Below are 24,118 nucleotides of genomic sequence, written 5' to 3'. Positions count from 1 at the left end.
TTTGATATTTCATTTAAATTCATGATTGATAGTAATAATTTAGATAAAAAGCATATGTACATGGTTAAAATGTTGATTTAAATATTTACTGGAGGTTACGTGCGCGCGCCTTTAATGACTTGGGAATTGTGCGCGAGGTGCCCAGCACAGTAGCCATTCTTGGATCGACACGGCTGGAGGAAGGTTGGTGCCTCACGGTTTTCTGACCGTGTCATGTCGTGACATGCCCGTGCCATACTTGATATGTGGAGCCTCATAGGTTTAGATTTAGAGATTTAAAAGTTTAGGAAGTCTATTTTCATTTGTACTCGTTTATTTTGTCTTTTATGTTTTACAATAAATATACTAAACGTGACTTCGGTGGAAGACATTTTTCTTTGGATCCTGGAACACCCGTCAGCCACAAAGCTCCAACCTTTCAAGATTTTAGTTTTAGATTTTGAAAATACCCTACAGGTTTAGTGCAGAAAGTGCAGTGTGCTTGTGTGTGTGTGTGTGTGTGTGTATGTGTGTGTGTGTGTGTGTGTCTGTGTGTGTGTGTGTGTGTGTGTGTGTGTGTGTGTGTGCGCGCGCGCATGTTTTGAGTTAGTGCAGGTTGAAAGTTCAGTTCACAAATATAGTAGTGCAGGTGGAATGTTCAGTCGCAGATATGGTGGTGGGGATGAGGGGGGGGGTTGTCAGTGGCCTTGCTGGCTAGAGGCTGACAGTGGAGGGAGAGTGGGTTGAGTGTTCAGTATCTTGATTGCTTGGTGCATTGAGCTGCTTGCAAGCCTGGTGGTACGGGAACGGAGGCGCCTGTACCTCTTTCCAGAGGGCAGGAGGCTGAACAGTTTGTGTGCAGGGTGGCTTGTATCTTTGATGATCATCAGTGCTTTCCGGGTGAGGCGTGTGGTGTAAATGTCCTGCAGGGAGGGGAGTGGTACTCCAATGATCTTCTTCGCTGCGTTCACAACACGCTGGAGTGTCTTCCTGTTTTTCTCCGTGCAGCTTCCGCCCCACACTGTGATGCAGATGGACACGACGCTCTCTATGGTTCCTCTGTAGAAGCAAGCAAGCAAGCAAGCATAATAATAAACTGTACTTAGGGATTACTAAGCCTGCTTAATAATAACTAAACAGGACTTAGAGATTACTATAAGCGTGGCAAGCCCGCTTAATAAATAGGTATTCAATGCAATGGACCGTCCCTCCCTGGGACCGGGACAACTGGGCACAGTGAAAGGGGGCAGATTTGGATCCTCATTACATTGCATATTTGGATTTAACCTGGCCCCAGCTTCTTAGGCCTCTACGACTGTCTGGAGGGCCTATAGGCCTAGTTCACCCGTTTCCCCCCCTGTCGCTTCCCTGCAACAATATAATATAATATAATATAATATAATATAATATAATATAATATAATATAATATAATATAATATAATATAATATAATATAATATGATAATGCTTCGGGTGAAGAGAGAGACGGAACTAGGACTGTAAAGACAGCTTTATGGTAAGTTTGTGTGTGTGTGTGTGTGTGGGGGGGGGGGGGTGCGTTGCCACGTCATTACGCACTGAAATTGCGTCGCGAGGCAAGCTTTCTTGACACGCGCGACGCGAGTGGATGGAGAGTTGTGTGGACAGGAGAGGGCGAGGGTGCCTACTAGTACTGCTTCTTGAGTGCCTCTAGAAATCGTCCTGTCAGAAAGAACAAGTGGATTGGGCATTGTCTGTATACCCCCCAGTGTGCCCGTTCCTCTGACAAAACTCTTTGCTCTTGTGGGCTTTCTACAACCTTCAAGTATGGCGTGTATGTTGTCAGATTAGCTGGCTAGCTAGCTTGCTAGCTAGGTAACTACTCGATGCAACATTGGATGTCAGCTGAAGCAAATGCTAACTGGCCAACAAAAACGACTCTTGGTGTTTTGTAACAAGTCCGCAGCTCTACTCATCGAGAAGGTACGTTTTGCGTCTTGGTGGCTGTTGTGTTTAAGCGGTCACTACATTTGTTGTCTTGTGTTTTTACCGACGACAGGTCCATAGTTATTTTGCTGCATGTACAGTAAACTTTGCTATGTTGTTTTTCCCTGGTTGTAGCCAATTCAGTCAATAATTTGACACTGACAGGCGGGTGATCATTTGGCGCCTGTGTCCTGTTAACTCAGATGGTCAAAAGACATAAAAAGTTAATTTAACAGTCAATGCCTACACTCTAAATCTAGTTCGGCAATTTAAGGTCGGGTCATAAAGAAGATGCTGCGATATGAATAGATGTCATTTTTTTTTCATTTTGTGTGGTGGCGTGAATTGAAAGGGGGAGACGGGCATAGAACTAGCGCTTGTCAGCAAGTTCACTGCATTTGCAGTGTACTTTTGCGGGGGAAAAAATCTAGAGTGTATTTCTAAACGTACCCCCCAGTGGGTTGAGTTGGCGAGAAACCAGATTGACTTTACTTGTGCCTAAACAATGTACGTCACCCTCGAGGACAGTTTCGGTTCCCCCTCGTCCCCTCTATTTGCTGGGATTTGCAAATGTGTCATCGCATGTTTTCGGTCAGCAACTGGAAGTGTAACCCGTGAAAGTGTTGCTGAACAGAAGACATTCAGCAATCACATTCACAATGACTTTTGGAGGGAGTTGTTTTTCCTAAACTGTGGCATCCATCAGTACCCTAATGTTTTTGCACACTGCCTGTGGCAAACGTAGGGCTCTGAATGTTTCAATCTTGTGGTAAGACATTATGAAGCGACATGATGTTACATGTATCAACTTTTGTATGCAGTTAGTAGCACGGGTCTAGTTCATGTTCGAGATTATTCTGGTTGTTTCTGGACGTGCACTCATTATTTTGCTGTGTGCTGTCTTCACTGCATATAGACTACGACATGTGTTTGGATGTTTACGTACTCAATATGGAACGTACAAAGGCATGTATTTCGACACCAACTGTGGTACGCATTTGCAACATAACAATTGCAACAATGCAACACCTTCTTCTAAGTCCTGTTGTTTCTGGGAAGCTTAGCCGACTTATCTCTGTAAGGTGACTTTGGATGTTAGTTTCATTCCTGCACAGAGCAACAAGGCTCTTGGTGGATGCATGCCATTGTGTTTATTTTATTTCTCCATGCATTAAAGGTAAACCATAATAAAAACTAATGTATTACCTCAGTTGGTATTGGTGATAAGAACATTGTGATCTGTATGTAGTCTGATGCCCTTGCACCGCAGTTGAATACTGACAAGACTGGTGTGCCTATTGAAATTTAGTGTGCCTGCCGACTAACTCAACTCTAACTGTACGTTTCCCTGTGTTGGGTACCTGAAGGCACATTGGAGACAGCTGTCAAAATGAGAGATCTGTAAATAATCTGATGCTGTTGTCAGAGACAGGTGTGCTGCATGTTGCTATGTATATTCTTACTCTTTAAATGAACTTTGGCTAATGTAACTGAGGTGTTCCCGCGCAGTCTGCCCTCTTGGGGTCTCGTACTCACCACCTCCTAGTCAATGCATTGGTTCAGGTACGGGAAGCACAGCACGATACCACTGATCTAAAGGACCAGTCTGATAACCCAGCGCTACCGATACTGTATGAGGCTTTGGGAGGGAGGGATGTTTACTAACGTTCCACGCCACACTCCGCTAGTGGCCTCCTCAGTTAGAATAACTCTTTATGTTTTCCTGTGTTGGTCTCCTGAAGGCGCAATGGAGACGGATGTGAAAAGCGTTTCCCTGGCGGTGGAGGGCATGACGTGCGGCTCCTGTGTCCAGTCCATCGAACAGCGGATCGGGGGCTTCCCTGGAGTCCTGCACATCCAGGTACGGAGTCTACGGACCTTACCGCACTGCATTGCGCTGCACCAGTTGCATTTACCGGAGATCACTGTACTACCCGACCTAGTCACGGGGGCGTAGTAGTGTGATGTGTGTATGTGGTTAGTTGGTATACATTGTTTCTAACGTGTGTGTGTGGGTGTGTGTGTGAGAGAGAGAGAGTGTGTGAACGTGAACAGGAAAACAATCTTGGAATGCATTACATGACATTACATCACACTTTGTTGACGCTTTTATCCAAAGCGACTTTTTACTTAGTTATTTTGCTGAAGGGCATTCATACCTTGAATGGAGGTGTGAGGGTGGGATTCGAACCTACAACCTCTGATCTTAAGTCCACCTCCCTAACCATTAGGCCACAACTGTCTAGGCATAACCCTGTTTGCTTCCATAGCTCTACAGTAATTAAAGAGCCACATTTTTTGGCATTAAAACCAGGGCTTTGAACCGGTTCAAGGAACGAAAACGAAAACCAGGAACTTTTTGTATTTTACAGGGAACAGAAACGAAACCGGAAACGTTATTATTTTTTATGTTCTGGAACGGAAACACTTATTTAAAAATAGTGGTAACCGGTTAATACCGGTTAATACCGTTCCTCAAAAAAAAAAAAAAGTAATTATTTTCCTGCGCACGTTACCATGACGGCTGAGGTTCACGTCCTGTGTGACATCAGACATTCTCTGACTGAATGGAGAGAGAGCTATGGATTACAAAGTCTCCACTACACATCTTAAATAAGAGAAACCACTGTCATACAAAAGGGCAGAGTTTGCATTGCATTATTGTAAGATATTGCAGAGAAGCACGTGTAGAGCGCACTGAGAATGTTCAACGTTATTGGGCATCCATGGGTGCTTCAAATATGCACAAACTCACAATGTCCATCATAGCGCTCCTCGTGACCCAAGTCAGAATGGAGCGCACATTTTCATCTTCTCCGCTTAGGTCATCCCTGATTGACAAAATTCTGGAGAATATTCTTTTCATCCGCTTGAATAAACAGTTTGGAAGTAGGCTGACTCATTTGCACTTCTGTCTTTCTTGGTTAATTAACGTCAGTTAGGCCTATGGGGAGTAATCAGCTGACAGCAACGATAATAACCGTTATAATTCCGTTTCTGTTCAGAACGGAACGTTTGGAAAAAAATAATGGTTCAAAGCCCTGATTAAAACCAAAGTGAATGTCTAAAATAAACTTCCTCTTCAACTGCTTGTGATGTTATGACACAGTTTACTAGTAGAGTAGAGTAGAGTAGAGTAGAGTAGAGTAGAGTAGAGTAGAGTATCATTTATTGATCCCGAGGGAAATTAAGATGTTCAGCAGCATACATACAAAGAAAAACAGAATACACAAGACATTGCACTACTAGAATAAAGACAGAAAAAACAAGACTTTACACACATCATTGCACATATGTTAACATACAGCACACGCTTGCATACATTTAGGCAGGCAGGCCCCCCCCCCCCCCCACACACACACACACACACACACACAGCTGTGGTTGGTGATGAGAAGAAAAAAGTGTGTGTGCTGCTGTCCTTATTCGCCGTTTCTTGGTTTTCTTAGCAATCAGCACACATATTTGCCAGATCCACGAAGTATTTCTAGTCCCGTTAACCCTGTTGTACTTGCACAGGCCAAGCCATTGTCTTCACATCCTAGCATGTTGAATTAGATTTAAAGAACGCGGGCCAAGACAAATGTTTAGCCTTCAGGGTCAATTCTCGACTCGGGGACGGACTTGAGTCCGGCCTGGTCTCCACGGAAACATCAGTAAGCAAGGGCAGGCTCTCTCCTAGCACTTAAAGTGATACTGTCCCATTTTTGGAAATAAGCTCATTCTTGGAAATACACCTCCCATTGAGTAAAATAATAAGGTTTTACCGTTCTCCTGTACTTTCAACCGTTTTCTAGTTATGGCAGTGCAAATTTTACCTCCATGCTAGCAGTTAACATTGAGTCCTATGAGACTAGTTAGCCGCGAGCTGGTCTCATAGGACTCCATGTTAACTGCTATCATGGAGGTAAAATTTGCACTGCCATACCCAGAGAACGGTTGAAAGTACAGGAGAACGGTAAAACTCTATTATTTAACTCCAGGGGAGGCGTAAAATAAGCTTATGTCCAAAAATGGGACACTATCACTTTAACAGCCTGAGACCGTAAAAGTAAAAGTAGGAGTGAACAAAAAACAAACAAACCCTGCTTCTTTCCTTAGCGCAGTTAACTTTACTGAGTACCTGGGGGCCTTGCGGCGGCGCTGTGGTGCAGCGTGCTAAGCCCCCCACATTTGGGCTTGCATGCCCATGGGGACCCCGGTTCGAGTCCGGCCGGGGTCATTTCCCAGCCCTGCTCCATATCTCTCTCCAGTTGATTTCCTGTCTCCTCTCACACTATCCTGTCATAATAAAGGCCCAACCCCCCCCAAAGCATACTTTAAAAAAATCAAACTAACTTCACTGAGTACCTGATCTAAAGTTACTGTAGATGATCAACTGATTCTATGCTGGTTGGATTCAATTTGTGGCGGATTTTCTTTGTTGGTTTTAGTTTATACTCAGTATCTCTAGGTGGTATAACTCATGTGCTACTGTTGCACTTACACCATGAATTTATTTACTACTTCTTTTACTTTTGACACCTCTTTATGTCAACTTGGTTCCCTTAACTATAAACACCTCGTAATTTGATTAGGTCCCCTGAAAAGAGAAAAATCTTTTATGTTATCATGACAGTGTACTTTGTGAAGCTGTTTTATAAAACCTAGTAGTGTATATGCTTTTTTTATGGTGGGCATATGCCACGAGAAACTGCCCAACATAGTGTTTCCAATGATGATGCTAGTCACTTGCTAACAAGCTAACTTCTCAGCCACCTTGACTAACGGGCAACACTGAAGTGAACCATGTCGACAGCGACGTGTCTGTAAGCATGGCTGCACCGCACGTTCGACCCGTGCCGGCGTGGCACTTACTACAGGAAGACTTTAACAAGCCAAGAGCTGTAAAAAAAAAAAGACAGATAAGGCGTGTCATTGCCCTCCTCCCCACAGGGGCAACGGGTGTGTGTGTGTGTGTGTGTGTGTGTGTGTGTGTGTGTGTGTGTGTGTGTGTGTGTGTGTGTGTGTGTGTGTGTGTGTGTGTGTGTGTGTGTGTGTGTGTGTGTGTGTGTGTGTGTGTGTGTGTGTGCATGTGGGGGTGTAATTGAGGAAAGCTACTGGTACTCTTACCCCTTCAGATGGCCTTTCTGCTTTTTGGTAATGTGGCCTGCCCTTTCCATTATGGTGTAGTAGATCTGCGCAGCCCCCCTAAGGGCCCAATGAAGAGGTAATGCAATAGCGTGTGTCTGATTGGGGCTTGACCTTTTGCAGAGAGTGGACATGCACTATGCTAGCTGGATTGATTGTGACATAACCCAGCGAAACGTGATTACAGACCTTTGAGGGAGGGGTTGGCACCGGCAAGTGGTGCTGTTTTTTTATGAGTGTAGGTTGATTGGCCTTGGCACCGATGTGCCTTTTTGAAGACTTGAAATCAGAGCCATAGGTCTACACTAGTGTTTCTCAACGTGGGCGGTACAGCCCCTCAGGGGGGCGTTGGGGAGCTCTAGGGGGGCATTGAGAAGGATACAGCTGATAGGTGGTGGTGCTTAGTTGCCTTTGGGTGGCACAAGTCCATTTCATTTTTTAATACTTAGGGGGGTGTTGGGAGGCTTGTGATGAGGCCAAGGGGCCGTTTGTTCAAAAAAGGTTGAGAAACACTAGTCTACATAGTGACTGCAAAAAATAACATAATTCAGTTAAAAAAGGCATAATTGAATCACTTTTGAAAACCATTGCTGCAATGTGCAAACATAATATTGTGTAAATGCAGCTGAAGTGTCTGTCGTACATCTATGTGTCATACATACATCTATGTAGGGGCTGAATATTTTTTTCATAGGTACTGAAAATGCATGTAGGGCATTTTGTGTGTGGCGATGTAGCCCAGAGGAAAGAGGAAGGGCTTTCTACTGACTCCGGCTGTATTGGAAGTCAGGTGATGCCTTAAAGGAAATGCCGAAGAAATCACAAGTTCTTGCTCGCTCACTTTTGTGCGTGCTTATGTGTGTGCGTGCGTAAGATGCTGTGTGGGGCCATGTGAGTGTGACCATGTGCTTAAGCACATGAAGCGAAGAATGTGAGCAAAGGGTTCATTTAGTGACTGGAATACTTTGTCAGAATACTTTGTCTGAACTTTGGCAGAGGTTCTTCGCCATTACATTGCATTTCATTATATTACATTGCATTTTATTACATTATATTGCATTTACCAGAAACTTTTATCCTGAGTGACTTACAAAGAGGATTTGCATAGCAAGTAATGTGGGGGAGGGGGAGTACTGCAGTATAGACTCTCTCTCTCTGTCTCTGTCTCTGTCTCTGTCTCTCTCTCTCTCTCTCTCTCTGTCTCTGTCTCTGTCTCTGTCTCTGTCTCTCTCTCTGTGTCTGTCTGTGACTGGAATCCAAGTATGTCAGTTGTTTTGTGCCTTTAAAAAGAATGTCTGACCTACAATGCAGAAGTTCCACAGGAGCAATGTTCATAAATCCATTGTGCAAGCTTTAGTGTGCCATAATTCAATAGCTTTCCATGCCCTTGTAGCCTTACTGTTTGCTTAACAAGGACTGAAAGGACTTAACAATGTTGAGCAATGGCATTAGGTCAAGGTTGCATACTATGCTTTTCAAAAACAACACTGGCGTCAAGTAAAGTGTTACCGACTCTTTTATCCAAAGTGACTTACAGTTATTTAAGGTACAGGGTATTGGGTACAGTCTTCTAGAACAGTGTAGGGTTAGGTGCTTTGCTCGGTCACCTCAGCCATGGAAGTAGGGAGTGGAAGAGAGGGATTTGAACCTGCAACCCTCTGATCTGAAGCCCATCTCCTTAACCACTAGGACACGGCTGCCCTGTAGCACTGCTTCTCTACGGGTTCGCTACTTTTCATTGCAGTAAGCCTTTATCAGAATCCTGAGTAGTCATGGTTAAGCGGTTAGGCCGTCAGACTTGTTGCCCAAAGGCTCCCAAACCCGCCAGGTTGGGCGGGGGGAGTGCTCTCCCCCATCCTCCTCCATGACTGAGTTAGCCTGAGCATGGTACCGTTCTGCTGCACTGCTCCCTTTTGGGCGCCATTGGGGGCTGCCCCCTTGCACGGATTAGGCATAAATGCAATTTCGTTGTGTGTGCAGTGTGCAGTTTTCACTTTTATGTTGTGGAATGCTGTGTCACAATGACAATGGGCGTTGGACTCTCCCAGGTGGGCTTTGACTTTTCACCTCAGAATCGTTTTTTCTGTCTTCTCGTCACAATCCTGCAGGTGTCCCTGGAGCAGAAGCAGGCTACGGTGGCGTTTGACCCGACGTCACAGTCCCCTGAATCGCTGCGAGAGGCCATCGAGGACATGGGATTCGATTGCATCCTCTCGCTTGACGCAGAGGTGACACCGGTGGCCACGGAGACTCAGCTTTTCCCCATCACCGGCGTCCCGGCGGACTCCCTCCAGCAGGCGCTCGTGGCCGTGTCGCAGCTGCAGGGCGTGCTGTGTGCGGAGAAGAGCGGGGAAGACCTAGGGGTGTCGGTCACGTACGTGCCCTCGCTGACTGGTGTGGAGCAGGTTGGAGAGCTTCTGGGTAAATTGGCTGCATCACACAGCTCTAACGTCACACCCAGCAGCACGACAAACTCTACCACCACCGCCACCACCACCGCTACCCCCACCACCATGCCCACCATCTCACCCCCGCCACCCTCGCTCAGCCCTCCTCCCCCCGAGGGTCCTGCGTCGCGGGCCGCGGGGGTGGAGCTGGTGAGGATGCGCGTGGAAGGCATGGTGTGCCTCTCCTGCACCACCACCATTGAAGGGAAGATCGGAAAACTGAAAGGAGTCGAGAAGATCAAAGGTGAGTAACTTCAGTGCATAGCTTGTGGCTATTCCCAAATATGTGAAGGTCCAAACAGTAGGCTCCTTGTTGAAGGTGGTAGTTTTAAATATCCAAGGCACTCTGATTTTGGTGAAAAACAAGTGGAAAAAAGCCTTTATTTTAATGGATAACAAGTCTTCATCAGTGCAAACCAAAGGTGAGTAACGTTTGATTTGGCCGCAACCTTTGTTATGCGGTTCTTCCACAATAATCAGCATGCTCGCGTTACTCAAAATGAAAGCCCTGTTTGACAAACTTTCAAATGTATTTTTTAAGTTCCATGTAAAATAGGTTATTGAAGATGCATAGCCTCTACACTCCATCTGACTTTTGCCTTCGTCTTCACGATGTCTGGGTAGCCCCTGCAACTGACACATTTGAGTTTTTTGGGGGGTTTTTTAGGGCATTTTTGCCTTTATTTATGACAGAACAGTGGAGTAGAGACAGGAAATGAGTAGGGGAGAGAGAGACGGGGAAGGATCGGCAAATGACCCGGGCCGGAATCATAGTAACCCAGTAAGGCCACGACAGGGCCAACTGACACATTTGTGAATGGGGCTCCTTATCAAAAAGGCCTTGCATGTGATTGGATAAAAAATCTGTCCATCATCTTCACTGATGCACCACTTCGGCCACTCACATATTGTTTTCAGGCCGACCAGAATGGTGCCGGTGCCCCTCACCAGTTACGTTCAGCATTTAAAGGTACACTGTGCAGGAAATGGTCAAAAAAGGTACTGCAACTATGCTGCTCATTGAAACTGTATCGCCGATTGGCAAATTTGAACTTTTCATGAAAGTTTACTAAGAAATAAGCTATTTTTTTCTAGTATGGCCCAAGTACAGTCATTTTTGCAGCTTAAAATGGCTATTTCTGGAAATTCAAAATGGTGGTATGATTTTCATGTATGAAAAGTGCAATTTTTCTAGTCATAATGAATACTTACAATTTGATGGTGGTGGTAAATATTCATGAAAAAGGTAACATTAGTGAATGGGCAGCATGAATTCTGGAAATAAACAACTAAAAATCTCACACAGTGTCCCTTTTACGTGCTTACCTGCAAACCACCCGTGTCACAACGGGCTCTGAACCTTGGAGTGGTGAAACGCAGCCTGATGGTGTAAGTCAGGTTATCCACACTCCTCAATAGACAATCCAATTTTTTAGGGCTTTGTTTGCCTTTATTTCTGACTAGGACAGTGGAGTAGAGACTGGAAATGAGTAGGGAGAGAAAGACGGGGAAGGATCAGCAAATGACCGGGGCCGTAATCGAATCCGGGTTGCCGTCGTAGTAACCCAGTGCCCTACCGTTAAGTCACAGCAGGGCCAAGAGATTAACCCCCCCCCTCATTTCCCCATTGTCTCAGTGTCTCTGGAGTCCCAAGAAGCCTCGGTACTCTACCTGCCGTACCTCATCACGGTGGATGAGATCATCAACCAGATTGCGGTGGCCGGCTTCAAGGCCTTTGTCAAGTCCAAGCCCCGTCCCCTGCAGCTCTCCCCCACGGAGGTAGAGCGCCTGCTCAGTGTCTCCATGCCTGAAGCAGCTACAGTAGCAGCAGGCCCTGCTATGTCACCACCACCACCTGCGGAGGTCACAACCTTGCTCAAGGTAACACTGACGTTTTTGACCTTTCTATTATTAAATATGTATTGTATTGTAATACTACTACTACTAATAATAATAATGTAATTTAAAATGAATCATTATTTATTTATTGTTCTCATGTTACAGTTTTTTTTTTTTTAATATAATGTGTTTGCCATTAAATAACCATAGCTGCTTACTTAATAAAACATATAAACTAAACCAACAAACCTTGCTCAAGGTCACCGGCATGCACTGCAAGTCCTGCGTCAGCAACATCCAGGACAACATCGCCAAGCTGCCCGGCGTTACCTCCGTCACCGTCTCCTTGGAGACAGAGCAGGCCACCGTCCGGCACGACCCCAGTACGGTGTCCGTGCCAACGCTGCAGCGCGCCATCGAGGCCCTGCCTCCCGGGAAGTTCAGGACTCAGCTGCTGGGCAACAGCAGCAGCAACAGCACAGGAAGTGACCCGTGGCCTTCCACTTCCTCTTCCTGTTCCACCTCCTCCACGTTGCTTTCCTCCCAGCCGCCCGCCCCACTGTCTGCCCTGGAGCTCAGCCTCCTGCAGACCCAGACCCAGTCCCAGTCCCCGTCCCCGCCCCCGCCCCAGGCCCAGCACCACCCGCTCTCGTCCCCCCTGCTGGATCCCGGCTTCCTGCAGCCCCTGCTGGCCATGACCCAGGTCCACATCGAGGGCATGACGTGCAACTCGTGCGTGCAGAGCATCGAGGGCGTGATCTCGCAGAAGAAAGGGGTGAGGTCGGCTAAGGTGTCGCTGGCCGAACATCAAGGCACGTTCGAGTACGACCCCCTCCTGACCTCGCCGGAGGACATACGGGAAGCCATAGAGGACATGGGCTTTGATGCCTTCCTGCCAGGTATGGTGTGTGTGCGTGTGCGTGCGTGTGCGTGCGTGTGTGTGTGTGAGATGGGGGCGATGGGGGTGTGTGTTCTGGCATAAGTGTGTATGTGTGTGCACGTGTGAAACCATCTTATGTAGAGGAAGGGAGTGGTTATTGTAGTGACTGCTTTATGCTGCTGGTGCACAGTGCCTTGAGGTTTGTTTAGTTAAATTAAATCTTTTCATTTATCAAATTGTCAATCATTATAAAAAGGAAAATATTTTGTGTGCGTGTGTACGATTACTGTTAATGTCTTATTCCAAACTTGTGCTAACCCCGTTACATAGATTTTTGACAATAAAGTAGACTTGACTTGACTACTTCACAGAAACCAATTCCCTGGTGCCCAAGCCAGCTCCCGTGACCACCAGCAGCCCGTCGTCCGTGCGCAGCCAGACCCTGTCCCCATCCAGCCAGAAGGACAGGGACCTGGACATGGAGGACACTGAGCTGGGCCCGGCCAACGGCGGCAGCAGCGGCCAGTCCTACTCCAAATGCTTCATCCAGGTCGGCGGAATGACCTGCGCCTCCTGTGTAGCCAACATCGAGAGGAACCTCAAGAATGAGCACGGTAATGTCCATAGCCAACAAAAAAGCTTTATTTTATTAAAGTGGGGAGAGTGAGAGAGACAGGGAAGGAACGGCAAATGACCCGAGCCGGAAACGAACCCGGGCCGCCAGTGTAGTAACACACTGCCCTACCGTTAAGCCAGGCAGGGCCACAATAACCTTTATAACGCACTCAAGTCAACATAAAGTGATGAGCAACTTCATTCCTCATTGCTCATTCCGTAAGAAATTATTCAAAAGAAAAGAGAGAGCACAGCTCTTAACCTGACCAAAACGTCTGGCGAGAGATAAACTTCAAAGCAATGAGGAGTGATGTTCGGCCGCTCTTTTTTTCTTTTGAATAATGTCCATAGGAAAACCATAAATGTGACTGGCCACAGGAAAACAGGCCACATGTAGCCCCGGGGGAATATTGAGTTCATCACAGATGCTGAGAGTGCAGATTCTAAGCTTCACTAGTGCCTCTTCTCACTGCTGTTTTTCTGGTAGGCCTACAGCTTGACACAGCATGACTTAGCTACCACTTCCTGCTCTTCGATTTAGCTGTGTTGAGCCCAACTGAAAAGCAAAGAGTTGTGGCCAAGTCGCGCTGTGTTAAGCAGTAGGCCTACCAGACAGCTGGCCATGGAAAAGAGGCAAAGTACTCCTTACAGATGGCAATCTACCAGTATCTGAAGAACCTGTGGCATTTTCAATGTGTCCACTTCAGACAGAGTTGGGCCTTTTTAAAGACAAGTAGGGTATATGCGTTTCGATTAACCAATACTAGTTTCTGAAGCATCGAGTAGCTCCATCATGACCTCAACTTCGACATTCTGCAAAAAAGGCGGCAGATTACAGACAATTCAGCCTGGGAGAGATATACGTTAAAGGGGTATGCCACTATTTTGGGTCGTAATACAGTTAAAATCGTTGGCTGGGGTTTATTAAGGTGGTAAAGTGTCTTATTTTTCATGTTAAGCGTTGTCTTGCTTTAAGACAAGTTAAAAGAGGGAGTATGTCGCTAAGCTAGTGAAAGTCAATGGATCCGTGTAGCATGCTACGGATCCATTGACTTTCACTAGCTTAGCGACATACTCCCTGACACAGCCAACGAATTTAACTGTATTAAGCCCCAAAATAGTGGCATACCCCTTTAAGCACTGCAAGGGCTCGTTGCAGCTCTAAAGAGGGGAGCGTGGTGGCTGTTTGGGTACGTGATCTGCCGCCAACCCCTGCTGACAGTGTCCTGCAACTGAAGGAGGAGTCTCTGAACCAGGCTTTAGTGCTCCTTCAGGCAAGGCAAGGTGCTAAAATAGCTGTGGTGATGTGCTGTAGTTTGTAGTCCTGTGTGGAGTGTTGGTAAGCCTGTGTGCCCCAGACTTGAACTGCCAACATACTGTATTGCGTAGCTGCTCCAGATTGAGAGCCAAGTGTGTGGATGCCAAAGTCCAGCTTGACATTTGATTGCTTAGCACAACATTTCCTTAGACAGTCCCAGAGTGCTTACATTAAAGTAAAATGCATATCTCCGAATGTCCCAGGCTGTCAAGCCAGAGCTGTTGTGTGATTAGCAAAATGGCAGCAACAACGGAGTGCTTACATTAAAGTAAAATGCTTTCTTATATTATTTTTTTTGGGAGGTTTGGATTTTTACACCTAGTGAGAGAGATGGGGGAAATGAGTGAGGAGAGCGGACGATAAGGAAGGATTGGGATGTCAAACATGGGATGTCCTCCTCATGCCTTGTTCACACCAAGAGTGACCTATGCTAACGGAGCGACCGAAGTCATTATTTCTATGGAGGGTACGCTGAGCACCCAGAGCGAATTTTAAGGATTAAAGTCAAGCTAACATTATGGTAATGAGCTATGTCGCGGTTCATCGAAAACCAATTGGAACGTTCATATCTCCGAATGTCCTAGGCTGTCAAGCCAGAGCTGTTATGTGATTAGCTAAATCAAACATGTCAATGTCGCGTCCAGAGCGAATACAGCGAATTCAAGGCTATATTTCTTCTGCTACCTCAGCTACCAGGCAGCGTAGGTCGCTCTTGGTAAGGACGCGGCATTAGAGTTATGATATGGCGCCTTAGCCCAATGAGCCACGGTGGCCCTTGTAAAATGCCTTTTACTGTTACGTTGACCTGTTGATTCAACAGTGTAATAATGCTCAGCTTAACAGCAATGCCTGATTTTTTTTTCTGTATGCTTGTGTGTGTCCGCGTGTGTGTCCGCGTGTGTGTCCGCGTGTGTGTGTGTGCGCGCGCATGCGTGTGTCCGTGCATGCGTGTGTCCGTGCATGTGTGTGTCCGCGTGTGTGTCCGCGTGTGTGTCCGCGTGTGTGTCCGCGTGTGTGTCCGCGTGTGTGTCTGTGTGTGTGTGTCCGTGTGTGTGTGTTCAGGAGTGCACTCTGTGCTGGTGGCCCTGATGGCTAGCAAGGCGGAGGTGCGCTACAACGCCAACGTGATCGACCCGCTAAAGATCGCCGAGTGCATACGGGAGCTCGGATTCACCGCCTCTGTCATGGAGAACTACGACGGCTCAGACGGCTCCCTGGAGCTCGTGGTGAGTTGTGGACAGGGGAGAAAGAATGAGAAGAAAATAAAAATCAAAGAAATGCGTACTGAATGTGTAATAGAAGTAATATGTAATACATGTAATATAAGAAATGTACTGGCTGACATTTGAAAACTACGACGGCTCAGACGACTCCCTGGAGCTCGTGGTGAGTTTGTGAGCAACGAACAACGCTCATTGCTCATTGATTTAAACAATTTAAATAACTCTCTGATGCAAAGGGTCTGCCCCCAAAACAATATTTGGCTTGTTTGAAACGGACGGGAAACTACCATTTGCCTGGAATAGACTGGAGTAGAGTAGAATTGGCGCTTTTCTTCCGGTTTCCCGGTCTAGTCTCACCCTACGCTGTTGCTTCACTTCAGAATAGAATTTGCGGCATCCCCTCTACGTATTCAGTATCAAAGGCATATTCTGTATATGCCAATTGGAGTTCAGGCATAACACTTGTACTGGCTAGATGTTTTTTGCTCATGACACCACACAAAGCTGGTCTATGATTAATATTGGAAGCAGAGTTGGGGGGGGGTAGTGAGAAAAGGGGACAATAGGGGACTGGGGAGAGAGGACCGCAAGAAAGTGGAGGTGAAGAATGAACATAGGGCAGCCAAGAAAAAAAGATCAAAGGGGACATAGCTGGAAGGAGAGCATAATGCTTTGTGTGAAGATAATGATTTCTGCATTGTGAGTGACTACAAAGCACCCAACTACCATGTGCTGTAGACGCCTTTCCAGTTTGTGTGCTTCACATTTCTCAGAGCCGTCGTGCAGACGTACAGAACAATCCTCCTCCTGTGTCGACGTGGAGTTCTGTTATTAAGCCTCAAGTGGCTGAACTGGTTTATCTGCCAAGAATAGATTTTCTGTAAAAAAAAACCCCAGCACAGGCTGTCATTGCTCTTGAACCCTGCCATGCCATTGTGTGCGTGTATCCATGTGTGTGTGTCCATGTGCGTGTGTGTGTCCCATTCTGGTGTGACAGGTGCGCGGCATGACATGTGCCTCCTGCGTGCATAAGATCGAGTCCAACCTCATGAAGCACAAAGGTGTTGTTTACGCCTCGGTTGCCCTGGCGACCAACAAAGCCCACATCAAGTACGACCCGGAGGTGACGGGGCCGCGCGACCTCATCAGGCTGATCGAGGTGAGCAGCATGCACGTTATTATTTATTTTCTTAGCTCTCACACAGAATCTTCTATTTATTTATTTATTTTTTAAATCTAGGAAGTCCAGCGTGCTTTGTCATCACCAGATTATGTTTGCAGTCTATTTTTCCCCTTTTTTAAAATAGTTTTTGTCTAATAAAAAAACAAGGTTGCACAAGGTTGCATGTGGACCTGATTTGTGTACAAGCTAGCCCTCCAAATAGCAAACTGGTTTGTGACTGACATAGCAGTGTATGCAATTAAAATAAGAAAAACATTCACACACAATAAAAGTGATGATAATATATAAAAAATATTTTAAAAATCACTGATGACTATGTACATTTCTCATTACAGAACTTGGGTTTTGATGCATCGCTTGTGAAGAGGGACCGCACCGGCAATCACCTGGACCACAGCAAAGAGATACAACAGTAAGTTCAGGGCAGGGCAGGGCAGTCATGGGTAAGCGGTTAGGGCGTCAGACTTGTAGCCCAAAGGTTACCGGTTGGACTCTCGACCCGCCAGGTTGGTGGGGGGAGTAATCAACCAGTGCTCTCCCCCATCCTCCTCCATGACTGAGGTACCCTGAGCATGGTACCGTCCCGCAGCACTGCTCCCTTGGGGCGCCATTGAGGGCTGCCCCCTTGCTCAGGTGAGGCACAAATGCAATTCCGTTGTGTGCAGTGTGCAGTGTTCACTTGTGTACTGTGGAGTGCTGTGTCACAATGGCAATGGGAGTTGGACTTTCCTAATGGGGCTTTCACTTTCACTTTCATTTCACTTTCACCGTCACAAATGCTGCATGTGGTTTATTTAGTTGCATGTAGCCAGATATTTTTAAATGTGGATAATTTTTTATTCTGCTTAGGTGTAAACGCAACATGTGGATAAAAATAGCATTTTAGTGCCCTACATGGGATGTTTTTAAATCCAGATGCGGATTTCAAACGTTCGTATTAGAGATGCACCGGATCCTGATTTTTAGGATCCTGCCGGATACCGGATCCACTGCTTAAGATCCTGCCGGATCCGGAACCGGATACCGGATCCTACGAAAGGGTTGAAACACATAGCCAACTCGCACACGTGGGCCCTTTTTATTACGTTGGCGCAAACTATTTTTAAGACTCATTGGCTTACTGCAACACTGCCTTCAACGACTGCTTCCAAAGGGATTTCACTCCATGCAGTGATTGGGGTTGTGAAAGACTGAAAAGCCTAGGCCAGCGGTCCCCAACCACCGGGTCGCGGACCGGTGCCGGTCCGTGGACTATTTGATACCGGGCCGCACGACATAAGTTAAAAAAAAAATAAAAAAATAAAAATACAGAAGACATACCTTTGTTATGAACTGCAGTGCAGAACTTATCTCAAGTATAACTTTTAGTATCGCCATATTAATATGTGCATTAGCCTAGACGTAGCACAAGTAGGCCTAGGCTATTTTAATTTTCAATAATAAGCAAACTTTTCTTTGTGCCGTCCATCACTAGTTGAATGTCAAATGCGCCAGACGCATGCTGCGAGGCCGCGTCCACTTTATATTTCAATGCTGCAATGCAAAGTGGATGGTGGCCGTTTTCGATGGTTGGCTGTCTTCTCCGGCTCTTTCTTTTTAAGGCTTTTGAACGTTGCGAAGCAAACTTTTGGGAGCTATTTTAGAAATCCACTTCTATCATTTGTTGCTGTTTCAGTTTCGTGACAACGCTGTGTTACGAACGTGATTGCGTTGCGAGACATGTCTTGTGGTTGCAACTAATAACGACCAACACTTGTTTCAGGAGCTCCTGAAAGTCAGCGTTAGCAGAAAATCAAGCGATGACATGCAACCTTTTGCTTTTATTATTGCACATAAAGGCACTCGGACCGCGGTAGACTCAAACGCTGGTTATGCAGCAGTCCACACAAACGCGACGCGAGGGCACGAGCTGCTAGTGGCAAACGTCAGCGGTATCAAACTCCAGCTTCCAACTATCCCTCGTGTTGTTCGAAAAAACAATGACGACTGCTTGTTGTTGGAAACGGTTGACCTTGAATTAATAGAAGCGCCACTTAACCAGGAGACCTATAACCCAGTCATAAATAGCCCTGAATTTCACTGCGCAAAAATGTCCTCCTCAATGAAAATGAACGGCCAGAGCAGAGAACGCAGAGGGCCTATTCTCGCATGGTGAAAAAAAGTAGTAGTATGTAGTAAGGCCTAACCTAGTTTTGGGTGATCTTCCTTGCACCACTAGCCCTATGACCAAGAATGGCTCCACAAATTAGTGGTGTAATTGTCAGTTTAATAGTCAAATACGAAATGTTATGTTTAGATGTAGGCTGGTACACATTTTGAATCGAGTGAAGGAAAAGGAGGCCTTATTTTTAAACCCTATTGATACTATTGATGCTATTATTATTAGGCCTATTAACAATGATAACAAATAATAATGATAATAATAATAGTAATAATAATAATAGTGTGATAATAATAATATTTATTATTGTTATTATCATCATTGTAATTATTATTATTATTATTATTATTATTATAACGCGTGACTACCGGTCCGCGAAAAAAAAATGGGACTCAAACCGGTCCCTGGTGCTAAAAAGGTTGGGGAACCCTGGCCTAGGCTACGTAAAAAGGAGAGATGCCCCAGATCCTGATTTTTAGGTAACTGCTGGATAACAGATCCACTGCTTAAGATCCTGCCGGATCCGGATAGTCTGAAAAACCCTATTATCCTGCCTGATCCGGAACCGGATCTTGGATCCTGTACATCTCTAGTTCGTATACGTGGAAACAATAGGCCAAAACGGCTGCATTTACAAAAATATCCTTCTACGTGGAAGCAGCACCTTTAGTTATGTGTCGTTGACGAGCAGGAAGAACATGTCTTAGCATAATATTGAAGTTGTTGTATTTAAAGAGCACTGCTGATATCTCCCTTATGGCCTCATTTAATGTACATTACATTACATTACACTTAGCTGAAGCTTTTATCCAAAGCGACTTACAGTTATTATGTGGGGTTAGGTGCCTTGCTCAAGGGTACCTCAGCCATGTAGGGAGGTAAAGATGGGATTCACATTGGCCATTTATGTATGTATTTTATTAAAATGTATTTTTTTGGTCTTTTAGACTTTATTAGTGACAGGACAGTTTGAGAGAGAGACAGGAAACGCTTGGGAGAGGGATGGGGAAAGGGTCCGTAAAGGACCCGGACGGAATCAAACCCGGTTGGGCCCGTTAGTAGCAGACGAGTGCCCCACCGCTGAACCACAGTAGGACCACATTGGCCATTTATAACCGTTGATGTGCTCTCCTCCATATACCTCCCCAGGTGACGTCGGACGTTCCTGATCAGCCTGGTTCTGGTTCTGTGTGCCGGTGATGGGCTACAAGTCTGACGCCCTATTCGCTTACCCATGACTGCTCAACTACTTACCCATCCCTCCCTCCCTCCCTCCTTCGTCCCTCCCCAGGTGGCGTCGGTCGTTCCTGATCAGCCTGGTGTTCTGCGTGCCGGTGATGGGCATGATGATCTACATGATCGTGGTGGACGAGCAGCTGAGCTCCACGTCGCACCACCACAACGCCTCGGGCTCGGAGGAGATGGAGGATCGGCAGGCCTACCACCAGCACATGGTCCTGGAACAGCAGCTGCTGCCCGGACTCTCCATCATGAACCTGCTCTCCTTTCTATTCTGCGTACCTGTGCAGGTGAGGGGGTTAGTTATACATCGAATTACACTGTATTCAGTCAGTACTGTGTTTCGGAAACACAGTGGGGAACTATCACTACATTAAGTGGCAGTGTAGCGTATGAATTTGTTACATATTGATTCATGTGTGAATTCTAAAACATGGAAGAGAATGAACTGACACGAGGGACGTGGGCACCTTAGAAACGGTGACATGTGGCAGAGCATGGAAAATATAATTGTGCATCCATTAGGAATTGAATTGACTCTGCCTGCTGCTGAGTGTGGGCTGCATTGGCCTGGGATTGTGAGACACATTCGCATGAATAAATAGGAAGAATAATCTGGTGCCACATAGATGCCTATTTTTTGTTTATTTTTTTCAGTGCAATCAAACGTTTCGACCCTGATGAAGACACATGTCGAAACATTTGTCTTTTCACACTGAAAAAATAAACAACAGACAATAGACATCTGTGTTGTACCAGATTTTTCTTCCTTTTTATTTATGATTAAGTCCTGCTCTGGTTGCACTGTATTGTTACTTTAGAAGCACGGAGTATGTATTTCTTTTGTTCATTTGAAAATGTAAGAAGTGCAACACTGCTATGGTCAAGGTTTTAATGTGAAAGCTGACATTTCGGTCAGTCAGACCTTCATCAGAGTGGGTCAGTGGAGAAGGTCAGAGAAAGTCACTCTGATGAAGGTCTGACTGACCGAAACGTCAGCTTTCACATTAAAACCTTGACCGTAATTGTAGCAGTGTTGCGCTTCTTCTATAATTTTCAAGTGATTTCCATTGAGATAGCTGCACCTGCAAACAAAGATTCAAGGTGTGCAGGCCACCTCCTCCATTCTACTTGAAGTTCATATGATCATTAACATGAGCCTTCTGAGGATTTGTATAGAAATTATGATTTGTTTCCAGACATCAAAACCACAGAACATATCGTGTTACTGTATGTGTGTGAATATCGACACCAACCACAGCTGCCTAACCAACACCTTCTCGCATTCTGAATCGGCTTTTTCTTTACCCGTCTTATATTCCCTGAGCTTGGCTGTATTTCCTCCTTCTGAGGTCAGTTTGAATGAAAGTGTCAGCCAAGTGTTAGCGCACAAGATTTGGTGCAAATCCATTCACCTGTTCAAAAGTAATCACACAAACAATGCTAGATATATACTATATACTATACTACCTATATACTATTTATAACTATACAGCCGCGGAAAAAAATTGAGAGACCACTTCAAAATTTTCAGTTGTTCTGATTTTGTTATCGATAGGTATGGGTTTGAGTAAAACAAACATAGTCATTTCATTCTATAAACTACCGACAACATTTCCTCCGAATTTCGAAAGAAAATATTGTCATTTGGATAATTTATTTGCAGAAAATCTCAAAATGGTCAAAATAACACACAAGATGCAATGTTTAAAATATCAAAAAAGGCAAAGAAAACAAGATGATATTAACTGTTAAACAACATAATAGTGATGTATTAACTTGGGAAGAATTCATAAATCAATATTTGGTGGAATTAGCCAGATTTGTAGTCACAGCTTTCATGCGTTTTGGTATGCGTTCCATTACTCCTTCACATTGTTCTTGGATGACTTTCTTCCAGGCCTGGTGCAAGAAATGATGTTGCTGAGCTTGGGTTGATGGCTTGTGACCATCCAGCTTCCTCTTGATCACTTTCCAGAGGTTTTCAAAGGGGTTCGGGCCTGGAGTTTGGGCTGACCATCTCAGGGTATTCATCTGGTGGTCCTCCATCCACACCTTGATTGACCAAGCTGAGTGGCTGGAGCAATGTCCTTCTCGATAAAAACATTCCTCAGCGTTCAGGAGCATTGTAAGAACATTTAGAAACAAGTTTTGGCCCAATGTACCTAAAAATAAATAAATCCTCCTCAATTCATAGATGGCTGCTATTTTATGTGCAATGAGTGCAATGGTAAAACTAAAGACGTTTATATTTTTAGATGCGTCCTAGCATCTCTATAAGAGGTTATGTCCGTCCGTCCGTCCGTCCGTCGATCGGTCGGTCGGTCAGTCGGTCCGTCTGAAACGCATTCTCTCCTGTGTCCACAAGGCGGCAGGCGGACGCATCTTAGTCTGCCTGTCTGACTTGTTATTAAACTCCTCCTCTCCCTCCACAGTTCATCAATCATTTTTGGTAACCCCCCTCCCCTCTCTCTACCTCTCTCTTTCTCCCTCTCTCCACTATAGTTCATCGGTGGCCGCTACTTCTACATCCAGGCCTACAAGGCTGTAAAGCACCGGACGGCCAACATGGATGTACTGATCGTGCTGGCCACCTCCATCGCCTTCGCCTACTCGCTGGTCATCCTGCTGGTGGCCATGGCCGAGAGGGCAAAGGTCAACCCCATCACCTTCTTCGACACGCCACCCATGCTCTTTGTCTTCATCTCCCTCGGCAGGTGGCTGGAGCAGATCGCCAAGGTAACTAATTACTACCTTCGCCAAGGAGGTTATGTTTTCTGTCTGTCTGTCTGTCTGTCTGTCTGTCTGTCTGTCTGTTTGTTTGTCTTTCTCTCAGCAGGATAACTCAAAAAGATATGAATGGATTTGAATGAAACTTTGTGGAGTTGTTGGAAATAACAAAAGGAACAAGTGATAACATTTTGGTTCGGTATGGATCCAGATTCTTCACCATTGCGGGATGGGGCGAATTTTGACATTCCAGTTTCTAACTCTGCAAAAAGTTTTTTTTAAAGGTGTTAACATAGTCAAATATTCTATCAAACAGCTTCCTTGGAGGAGGTCTGCATTCTCTGCGTGCGTTTCTAGTTATACATTGTTATTTTTCTTTTATTTAGTCGATGGGCCCTTTTCCTTGATTTTTATTCGAAGTTGTGGGGTTTTATTGGAATAAACATGAATAGAATAGTATAGAAAGCATTTATTTTCATTATTCTTTCTGAACCAGAGAAACTTTTACATCATATATGAAATAGATGTGTAATCAATAGTGTTTGATTAATCTGTTTACCAGCCCTGCGTATTGGATTCTTTCACTGTACAACTTACTTCCGCTCTGATGTGTGGTCTTGTTTCCTCTCTGTTTCAGAGTAAGACTTCGGAGGCCCTCTCTAAGCTGATGTCCCTCCAGGCCACTGAGGCCACAGTTGTCACTCTGAAAAGTGATATGTCTGTGCTCAGGTACAGTAGGGTGTCTGTCTTTATTTACCTGTATTGACTTAGGAATGCTGAGGGTATATTCTCCGCATGATTTCTATAGGGTTTTTATTTAAATATTGTCAGCATTCTATGTGGCGGCCGCATGACATCATAGATGTCCTGTTCTCAGGGAATAATGGACACCTGCTCAGCCAATCAGGAGACGTTCCGTCTGCTCACCGGGTGATAATTACCCACTCTGTGGGTACATTCTAATATGCAGACTTCCGTCCTTACTCGAGGCTGACGCCGGGGCGTCAGAGAAACACGAGGCCACAAGCACAGACCGAGGACGGGAGGCCGCATATTGGAATTCACCCAATGTTCTTTTTTAGCTGCACTTGTCTCACAGGACTATATGGCTTTTTGACTGGTCTATAGTCCCTTTTTGTCCCTTGCCTTGCAACACTTGTACTAACTATGAAGAATATTTAGTTACTCTAAATATAGGTGTAGTTCACCTTTTTCACATTTTTTCCCTTATTAAATGACACGTTTGTGTATTTAAATGTCACAAACCATTTTTACATTTGGATACTCGCATCCAATGTGAATTGTCTCATCTTGCTGGCACCATGTGTTTAGTGAACACACAAAAATAAGTGAGGCTGACATGCTGACGTGTTCTTTCCCCTCTCTCTCTCTCTCTCTCTCTCTCTCTC

The 24,118-nt window shown here is 45.4% G+C and overlaps 1 protein-coding gene across 1 annotated transcript in view; it reads left to right on the top strand.

Annotated features, from left to right (window-relative positions):
• Positions 1–1,603: 1,603 nt before the first annotated feature.
• Positions 1,604–24,118, top strand: part of atp7a (ATPase copper transporting alpha) — a 41,994-nt gene continuing 19,479 nt past the window's right edge. The window contains exons 1-12 of the mRNA XM_063189818.1: positions 1,604–1,941; positions 3,687–3,805; positions 9,183–9,765; positions 11,158–11,402; positions 11,620–12,259; positions 12,612–12,854; positions 15,236–15,399; positions 16,394–16,555; positions 16,915–16,991; positions 20,032–20,269; positions 22,485–22,718; positions 23,347–23,438. Of these exons, the coding sequence (XP_063045888.1) occupies positions 3,692–3,805; positions 9,183–9,765; positions 11,158–11,402; positions 11,620–12,259; positions 12,612–12,854; positions 15,236–15,399; positions 16,394–16,555; positions 16,915–16,991; positions 20,032–20,269; positions 22,485–22,718; positions 23,347–23,438 (2,792 nt within the window). The 5' untranslated portion in view covers positions 1,604–1,941; positions 3,687–3,691. The remainder of the gene's footprint in view (positions 1,942–3,686; positions 3,806–9,182; positions 9,766–11,157; positions 11,403–11,619; positions 12,260–12,611; positions 12,855–15,235; positions 15,400–16,393; positions 16,556–16,914; positions 16,992–20,031; positions 20,270–22,484; positions 22,719–23,346; positions 23,439–24,118) is intronic.

This window comes from Engraulis encrasicolus, chromosome 23, assembly GCF_034702125.1.
Source record: "Engraulis encrasicolus isolate BLACKSEA-1 chromosome 23, IST_EnEncr_1.0, whole genome shotgun sequence".
Taxonomy (NCBI): Eukaryota; Metazoa; Chordata; class Actinopteri; order Clupeiformes; family Engraulidae; genus Engraulis; species Engraulis encrasicolus.
This window is presented reverse-complemented; position numbering and strand designations above follow the sequence as displayed.